Source organism: Cyclopterus lumpus, chromosome 6 (genome assembly GCF_009769545.1).
Source record: "Cyclopterus lumpus isolate fCycLum1 chromosome 6, fCycLum1.pri, whole genome shotgun sequence".
NCBI lineage: Eukaryota > Metazoa > Chordata > Actinopteri > Perciformes > Cyclopteridae > Cyclopterus > Cyclopterus lumpus.
The window spans coordinates 26,041,382-26,050,896 of NC_046971.1; the positions used below are offsets into that span (position 1 = coordinate 26,041,382).

At 43.5% G+C, this 9,515-nt stretch overlaps 1 protein-coding gene across 2 annotated transcripts; it reads left to right on the forward strand.

Annotated features, from left to right (window-relative positions):
* Positions 1-2,179: 2,179 nt before the first annotated feature.
* Positions 2,180-8,641, forward strand: tmem170a (transmembrane protein 170A). Of its 2 annotated transcripts, none has more exons than XM_034535182.1 (3): positions 2,180-2,432; positions 3,669-3,839; positions 5,592-8,641. In XM_034535182.1, exons 1-3 carry the CDS (start codon positions 2,318-2,320, stop codon positions 5,720-5,722), a joined length of 417 nt encoding a protein of 138 aa, XP_034391073.1. In that variant the 5' UTR covers positions 2,180-2,317; the 3' UTR covers positions 5,723-8,641. The 2 variants fall into 2 exon arrangements, with proteins under 2 accessions (XP_034391073.1, XP_034391074.1); XM_034535183.1 differs by lacking the exon at positions 5,592-8,641 and adding an exon at positions 4,064-4,263.
* The last annotated feature ends 874 nt before the right edge of the window (positions 8,642-9,515 follow it).

Sequence of the window (9,515 nt, forward strand, 5' to 3'; positions counted from 1 at the left end):
ACTTGAAGCCACTTTGGGCCCCTGCCACATACAAAACACCACTTTTAAAAATAGGATACTGGGACACATGCACTACTCAGCAGGTGGATTAACAATTCCCTCATGTATCAGCTCTAAAAAAATATGAAAAACTGAGAGGCCCAGCTTCAACTCTTAATTTTGTAATCATAGTGTGAAGTCAAGATGGCCGGCGGGTCTAAGGTTACGTTGCAATGTGATTAACAACTTGTTCATTTCCCACGTAAGCTGGCTGTATAATACACGACGGAAGGTGCACTGGTTCTTCCTCGGTATGTTTACCAATATCTTAAATTGACAACATTGTAGTTGTATCATGGTCGTCTCAGGAAGTTCTTAACTTTGGATGATATATTCTCATGATAAATTTGACTTTGGCTGTAGATATGTCCCGTTTACTTAAGGGAGTAAGAAAAACACAAAAAAAACATAAATCTCTGGACTGAAATCTCCTTGAAAGTGCCTACCCAATATTGCAACATGACCCAAAGCACAAGGGTCACACCTCTCGGACCAACTGTGTCCTCTGCATACATACAGGCTCAAGGTGCAAGAGCAGTTACAAGGTTCATTAATTGTCCCCGTGCAACAGGGTTATGCAACAAATGCTGTCTGTGGTACCATTTTGCCACACGTAAAAAAAATTCAAACTATATTATTTGCAGAGGGTGGAGTAGGAGTCTCACCAAAATCCATGAACAACAAAACACATTACCACACCCACCTTGGAACTAAGCCTCTATTCTGACCGCAACCACACACACCTCGTTAATACGGTGCCATGAAACCGCTTCACCTCTGTTGAACACATTAAACCTACAACTGTCACAAGTCTGAAGGTATCAGCTGTACATTTAAAAGAACATACAATCCCTTCATGATCACTATGTTGGCACCACTATTGATTCTACATGGTAACGTGCTGTTTTAATATGCAAATGATGGATTAATGGGGCATGGGGCTGCACGGTGGTGTAGTGGCTAGCACTGTCGCCTCACAGCAAGAGGGCCGCGGGTTCAATTCCCGGTCGGAGCGGTCCTTCTGTGTGGAGTCTGCATGTTCTCCCCGTGGCAGCGTGGGTTCTCTCCGGGCTCTCCGGCTTCCTCCCACAGTCCAAAGACATGCTGCAGGTTAATTGATCTCTAAATGTCCCATAGGTGTGAATGTGAGAGTGAATGGTTGTATGTCCCTACATGTGCCCTCGATGGACTGGCGGCCTGTCCAGGGTGTCCCCTGCCTTCGCCCTATGTCAGCTGGGATAGGCTCCAGCGCCCCCGCGACCCTAATGAGGATAAGCGGTATTGAAAATGGATGGATGGATGATGGATGGATGATGGATTAATGTGCATCTCTCTGTTGTGGGTTGTGTGACCACCTGCACATACCCTTTGTTTGTAATACAGTGTTGATGGTTTCAAAGTCATAATTGAAATCTCTCATGACAGCAGTTGTTTTGCTTCTTGCATCGAGTCGATCAAGTAACTTGCCTAAATGTTCTTTAAACAAAGACATGATACATGATGGTGGTCTGTAAATTGCTGCTGTTATGATGTTGTAAGTCATGCGTTTGTATAATAAACATTCTAAATTGGGTACCCTGAAAATGTTGTATGTCCGCATGGTTCTTATTGTTACTATTTTAATTCATATACTATTCATACTTATGTTATTTAATTATTATTGAAACGGTAAAATACCCAACTTTTTTGCACTTATTTGCCCTTTTTTGTTTTAGTTGCACTCATGTAAAAAGGTTGGTATTGACAAGATATCAGTACTTTATACTTTATAACCACATAAATATCACAGCAGTTATACTGCATATGTTCTTTCTCCGAGGCAGACAATTAAAACCTTCATTAGATGTTTAATTGAATGTTTTCTTAATGTTATTGGATAGTGGGATAAACTTGAGCACCAGGAGAAAACCCTAAATAAATATGACTGATTGAAGTCACTTCAAGCGACATCCAAATCCAGCAGCTCCCCCAATGTTCCATATTAAGGGGGAACTCATAACATTCATATTTACTCCCCATAGCAACAGTGTTTTATGACCACTGCTGTGGTTCGCAGCCACCTGACAGACACCGCTCGGGGGCGGGGCCGGGGGGCGGGGCCGGGGGGCGGGGCCGAGCACCGGCAGTTGCGTGACGTCAAACAAGTTGTGTTGACAGCTAGCCCCAACTAGCCTGATGCTAGCTCGTCGTCGTGCGTCGGGTCCCTCGCCGACTCTCATGGTTTTAGAAGTCCGCTGGCCGTCTTCCGTCCCCGCAGCGTCGCGTATCGGGTTGAGACATGCAGGATAGGTACAGCGAGATAGGCTTCGTCCAGCAAATACTCGGTTTCAATCTAGTGCCGAGGAAGAATGGCACGAACCGAGGAAACGACACATCTCTCGACGACTTCTCAGGTGGGCTGGTGTTTGGTGGCGCTAGCTGACGTTACACCGGCCGTGTAACGCCGTAACGCGGTCTGAGGACGGCTACGGCACGAAGGCGCCTCTCGTGTGGTCCTGTTGACGAACAGGGGACCCGGTTGAAGGCGCTAGCTTCCCGATATAAGGTGTATCCCTCCGGGTTTGTTTGTGCGCGTTAGCATTGTCAAGGCGCTGTGTAGCATCGAAGCTAGCTCTAACTTCCTGCTTCATCCCCACGCTCGTATTCCTTATTGTGCATCTGCATTGTGCCTCGCTGTTGCAGGCGTGGAGGTTAACGAGTGTCCCGTTTACTTAAAGGAATTTAAAGTAATACATAATATGGGAACTGCTTATGAATTGCTATTCTAGCCCTTTGTGTGAGCCTCTCTTTTGTGTAGTCTACAAATGCGCAGCAGCGGAGCCGGTGGGAGAGAGCACCTGTCCAGGTGTTTGGTTCCTGGGGCAGTGGACACCGCAGCGCCGCGGGGGGAGAGCCTGCACAGCCCGGCGTCTTAGTGGAGGCTGCAGCAGCCATGCTCCGCTCAGCTCCTGTAATGCCACCGTGTTTACGTGGCTCTCACGCGTAATTACATGTTGGGCTCCTGGGATGGTGCAGTGCTGAGGTACAGGAGCTCTGGCCTCGCCCCGTCTTAAAGGATGCACTACATTGCAGTGACAGTTCCCACCATGCTCAGCTCTCCAGCTGACTGCTGTTTTAAGAACGCATTCTTAATACATTGTTTATCATATAACATATCCGGTAGAGGTCCAACCCAGTGGCATCGTAACCGGGCATGGACTACCTGTCCTTAACTTCAGCTGTGTACTTAAGTGTCAAGGCCGACCATGTAATACCATAGAGTCACTTTCGGAAAGTTAGAAACAGATATCACAGAGCTTTCATGATCAGTACTGATTGTATGCGCTAACTGCTGCTATGTTGTTGTTTTTGTTGTTGTTGTTGTTGTTGTGTGCATTTTGAAATGTCCATTCAATGTGATGAAGAACGTCTAACTTTTTTAGGACTTAATAGGCCAACATTTGGGAGCCAGCTGTTGTCACCGGGGATCCGAGTCTCTCGCCTTAGTGTCTCTTCTCCAGGGAGGGGTTAACGGGCGTGGAGCTCACATTAACCAATGATCTAGTTGAAATGCCTCTGCACACTGTGCAACTATACACAACTTGTACTTTGATTGGCACTTAGTGATGCGTGGCTGCATGTGTTTGCAGAGATGTGGTACGGGGTGTTCCTGTGGGCAGCGGTCTCCTCGCTGATCTTCCACCTACCCGCGGCTCTGCTGGCCATCGCCACGCTGCGGCAGCACAAGATGGCCCGATTCATGCCCATCGCCATCCTCCTCATGGGCATCGTGGGACCAGTTTTCGGGGGGGTCCTCACCAGTAAGCCGATACTCGATCCTGTGACTTGCTCCTATATTAGATTAGATTGATTTGGCTCGATTAGGGATGTCACAATACCAGAAATGAGATAGTCCATACCAACACTAGTGAAATTCCTTGATATCGATTCCCAATTCGATACCACAGTAAACAACAAAACAATAAACACTGTGTTCTGTTCAACAGCTCACATAAACTGTCCTCACTGCTCCCTTTTTTTTCAGGGCTTGTCAGTTTGAGGAAATTCCTTAATTCCCAAACCCACTGCAGAGCAGACATCGCCCCCTCTGTGTGACCCTCGTAACTTCAACACACGCTGACAGCTAACGTTAATGTTTGTTGTATTATTCATGTTTCTCGCCAGAAACTCGATTTGATAAGATTACATTTGAACACATTATGATGTAATATATATATATATATATATATATATATATATATACAGGGTTGCAAAATTCCGGGAATATTCAAAGTTGGAAACTTTCTACGGGAATAAATGGAAATATACGGGAATTAACGGGAATAAACTGGAAATGTTGGGGTAATTTAACTGTATGTACCTTGTCATAAGCAGACGTGCATGCAAACATTTATAATATTTTTAAAATGACATTTTGTGAGTAGAACTTTATTCTTTCATCGAACAACAAAAACATGAACGTTGAATAAAAAAGGTGTATTCCCTATGATCACCACCCCCCAACACACATTTTTTGTTGTGTTTTTCCCTGAATCCTTTCAGGTCTAAATGTTTTCTTCCTGGACCTCATCAACGTCCTCCTCACTGCTGTAAAGTCTACTGTATATAAATAAACTTGGTATTAAAATGAACATGGCTTCAGTTTACCAAGTAATCAATATGCTAATGACAAACAGTGTTGGGAAAGTTCACTTTTTACATGAACTAGTTCAGTTCATAGTTCACATATTTTAAAATGAACTAGTTCAGTTCATAATTCAACATTTTGAACTAAGTTCACAGCTCCAAAAAATGAGCTAGTTCAGTTAATCTTTTCAATATGTTGCAGCTATAATTTAAATCTTTATCTGTCTGCAATACCGCTCTTGGCCTCTACGCCACTCGGCGCTCTCACACTTGCCAGACAAAGGGCTGAAACGTTCAGACAACACTGATGACAAAGACGTTCAACAACAACAGAACGTTTTATGTTTATGTTTCTGTCAGACAATGTTCCCAACCAGCTGCATTCAGGGTCCAGCTGAGCTCGGCGTGCATAGTCTTGTTCTCAACTACACTTAAGTTACCTGTTATATGTTTTTGCAAAAAAACGTAGGCACATTTTTTTTTCCAAAATTCCCGAGCCAAAATTCCCGTGGAAACTTTCGGAAACTACTTTCCGCCCCTTTGCAACCCTAATAATAATATAAGTAATATACCTTCACCTAATACTCACTTTACTGATTAGAGCTTAAACGCACATAATTAAACTCAATAAAACCTCTGTTAGCATTAGCTCCGCAGGACTGGACGGACAAATTGCCGAACTCAAGGCTTCAAAACGTCCGTCCACAAAGCAATGGGGGACGTCGTCGTGGTGACGTCCCCCATTGCTTTGTGGACGGACGTTTTGAAGAGTTTTTAGCACCGAAGTATTGGTTCTTGTGACCCTAGACTCAGGTGTCTCTACGATATGATATACTGTATAAGTAATAGGTCATTTTGTAATTGGGAAAGGTTATTTAAATGATCCATTCATTACTCAATTACATTTTTCTGATAATGTTTTCAAGGTGCAGCCATAGCAGGTGTGTTCAAGGCAGCAGGGAAGAGGATGATCTCTTTGGAGGCTCTCGTGTTCGGCGTGGGACAGTCATTCTGTATCCTCATCATCTCCTTCCTCCGGGTCCTCGCCACCCTCTAGCAGCACCAAGGCCCGCCTGGCCGGCACCGGATGCCGCCGGGTGAGTCTGACACCAGTCGCTCCTTCTCTCGATGGGACTCGAGTTTAACACGCCGCAGGACTAGATTCCCCCGGGGACGCAGGAAAACCGCTCTGACCCGGGACGTGATGTAATTCCCTCCCAGCGGACCAGAGACCAGAGCGGATTTTATTCAAACTCCCGACTTGCTTGTCTCCACCATGGGACGGCACAATGCTGCGTTCACGTCACATGACATTCTAATCATTCCAGTATGATGTGAACGCAGCTCAGGATGCTGTTTTACCTGTTGCCGGGGGTTACAGGTTAGCAGCAGGGTAACCTTTCTCAGGTGTGTGTGTGTGTGTGTGTGTGTGTGTGTGTGTGTGTGTGTGTGTGTGTGTGGGGAGACGGGAACACAATGGTAATATGCAAAGATTCTGGCTTTTTCCCTCGAGGCCTTAACTTCTACTTTCTAACCTCCAAAGTGGTGTTTTCTCTTCAGGACGGTCTGTTCTTTAACACTCTTGCTGCTCCTTTTTGTTCTTCCTCATATTTCATTATTTTTTTTGTTCAAACTAATTGAAACCTAACTGCCTGTGTGTTATTGTTAGTTAGTTTAATAGATCTGTTTTTATGCTCCAGGACTTTTTTCTTCTTTTCTTCTGCCCCACAATGCAGCGTAGAGAATGTCTCCGGTTCGTCTGCTCTTCTTGTTGTTGTGTTTGTTGGTTCCGAATAGACCGGAGGTTCCATCACGGGGCCTCCAGGACCACCACAAAACGAGAGCTTTTCTCGTCTCTCATTGAATGATTTTACAGCTGTGTCATTTTGCCACACTGAACTGATTTGTACATATTTTAAATTATTTCAAGGTCTTTTATAGCTTTTTAATCTTCACGACCAAATGTGTTGTGCTGGTTTTATTTTTCTTGCACTACACTGAACAAAAGACCCCCTTGTAGTTTTTATTCCCACAGTCCTGAGCTTCCAGACGGCGGTCAACTCTCCATGTGTTACTTTTTAATGTAAAAGAACAAACAATGGAAATACTTAGTAATGAATAAAAACTAGCTACTACCAGAAATAGAAGTATTTATTGTTGGCCAGGTATGATGGGAGTCAGTGATTTTACGTTTGATATTACATTTTTAGTCTTGATTGCAAAGCTGCTCCTGCCTGCGTTGGGTCATTTTTACAAATCAACTAACGGCATCAGCCACACAGATATGTTGTTCCTATTGGACTTCATGAATATGTATTCTCTTGACTATAAAACAGGGATCGTTGAGTCTGTTCAGAGGGCCCCGGGCAACAAATGAGCTGTGGGGCCCCTCAGGTTCCCCAACTTAGTTTTATTTCTAAATATGACAAAGAGTCTCTCTACAAGATGGGTCTTTAAAATTGGATTTAATTCAGGAGCCACTTCTTTTTTTTCCGTTAAACATCTGGCCACAGGTGGAATCTGTGGATCAGAGTTTGATACATCTTTCCCCTGTTTCTTCCGTTTTTTTATTATTCTGTTGCACATTCCACCTGGATACATTGTTTCCCCACGTCTCGCTTCTCATGCCTTCATAGTCGTGTTGATCCCAGTGGCCCCTTTAGCTCAGGCAGACGTGAAGAGAGAGCAAACACACGATGTTCATACAATACCCTTGAATATTTCCTTGAGCTGCAATCCGTTCAACAAATAAAGTGTGTGTTTTATCTGGGAAGTCAAATCTATAAAACTAAGGAGATCATAAAATAATGCTGTCAACACACTGAAGATTGTAAGGACAAGACTACAAACGTTCAGCACCCATGGGACCAACAATGGGACAAATTTGAGTTTTTTTAATTTTATTTTGTTCAACTGTGAGAAGCTCGATGTGTGTGTGTGTGTGTGGCATTGCTCTTTACATATTTTTGGAAGTGGCCTTTCTTTTACGCTGTACATTTTGGAGAATGTTTATTTTTTTATGGTTCGTGTAATTTAGCTCTTTGAGCATGTGTGTGTGTACGTGTACACTCTGGTTCTTTTACAGCAGCACATATTGGCATTTAAAGGAAGCCTTGTCCCTTACCATATCTGCCCGAGGCATCAGAGGTCAAAAGCAGATGCTTTTATGTGCACTGTCGGCGGCCTGCAGTAAATGTGCATGCGTACAGACCGGCCGTCTCCGAGTCCTTTGTGCTGGACTCCCAGATGGTTAAAGTCCCTGTTCATATGTGCTTGAAGCTACTTAACGCAGGAGGATAAACCAGACAAGAAAATGCAGTTCCACAAACCGAGTTAAGCCAACACTAGAAGACCAGTGAGTCCCGTAACACCATTGAAAGTAGCTGCCCGTTAGCGTAAGGTGGAATCAACACCATGATAACCTTCATGAAGGACGGTTCATTGCACGTTTGCTGTGTTTTACTACATCCTGTCGGATTCAGACGTGTCAGTTTGTTTATAGCCCGCCTGCCAGACGCAGACGGGCTATAAACTGGTTTTTTCCCGTGTAGTGTGTCCAGGAGGCAACCTCCGCTTCTTAAAACTCTCTACTGACCATGTTCATTTAGTAAATGATGGTCCATTTAACATAAAATAGACCATAAAGCAGAGTGCGCTTCAGGGTGGGCTTACTGTACCAGAGCCGTATACAGCGTCTCTACGTCACTGCGCATTCCAAATACACTTCCGTTCACTGGTTGTGACGAAAACATGGCAACATCTGTAATCCAAGATGTAATCACCAAATTCAAAGCTTTAAACGGCGGTCCATAAACCAGTGGGTGTCATAGCGGACGACCCCGACGCCGCATCTGTGGCAGTTTACGTCCCCGCAGAAAGACTAGCGTTTTCAGATCGTGTTCTTGTTCCCCTCATGTCTGTGACATTGACCAATAGAGAGGCGAAGTCCCGCCTCTTCAGGCCTCCATCAACCCGATTTGGGAAAAACAAAGTACTGTTGTAACAACTTTTTTCAATTGCGTTTGAATTGTGCCATAAAATACACGTATATATATATATATATATATATATATATATATATATATATATATATATATATATATATATTTATTTTACAGCATAATTTAACAACCCAAAAGTGGCCTCAGTGACGTCTCTCTGTGTGTGTTTTGGCTGATAAAGAGTCGCTGGATAAAACACATCGGGTAAGATAACGTCACATTTGTGCGTGGAACATAGCTACATAGTCGTGAAAGACTTTGATTGGTCTTGTAGTCTGTCATGTCTCCATTCTTATTCTTATTACCACGGTAACAGTCCGGAGACGGCATTGGTTTTAGCTAGATGCACCAAATATATTATCTAAACTGATATGTCAAATTTGAGAGATCATAATTTAGATATTCTTGATTTGGATCAATTAATTGCATAATTTAATTAAATGTTTGCGTTTCAACATGTTTTTATTCTTCGGGCAGTGATTGGTCCGTACTAACGATTAGTTTTTGAAAGTGTCGTCAAGCTCCACGACTTCTGGGATATCCTTCAAATTACTTTTTCAGTGTCAGATTGGTGTCTGCTGTAATAGAACCACATGCTTTGGTCCACATTCCTGGACTGGTTTTGTTCCATTTTTAACCAGATTGCAAAGGATTTTAAAAGTTGATTTTATTAGAGTAAATTAAGTGCCAATGGTTGATATTTTCATGGAATAAAAATGTTTCAACTATCACGTTGTGCTTCATCTTTCCGTGCTTCATCCCCCTCTAGTGGTGAGGGCGGCTGTTCCCATTGAAAAGGTTCTGTTTGCACAAAATAACAAACCGTGTTTTTATATTTTGCCCACAAGG

What these genes read in the sequence shown, in the direction of transcription:
- tmem170a (XM_034535182.1), top strand. Translation starts at nt 2,318, where the DNA reads ATGCAGGATAGGTACAGCGAGATAGGCTTCGTCCAGCAAATACTCGGT. An exon ending in ATCTCTCGACGACTTCTCAG is followed by an intron (nt 2,433 to 3,668) that starts GTGGGCTGGTGT and finishes ATGTGTTTGCAG; the next exon opens with AGATGTGGTACGGGGTGTTC. An exon ending in TTTCGGGGGGGTCCTCACCA is followed by an intron (nt 3,840 to 5,591) that starts GTAAGCCGATAC and finishes AATGTTTTCAAG; the next exon opens with GTGCAGCCATAGCAGGTGTG.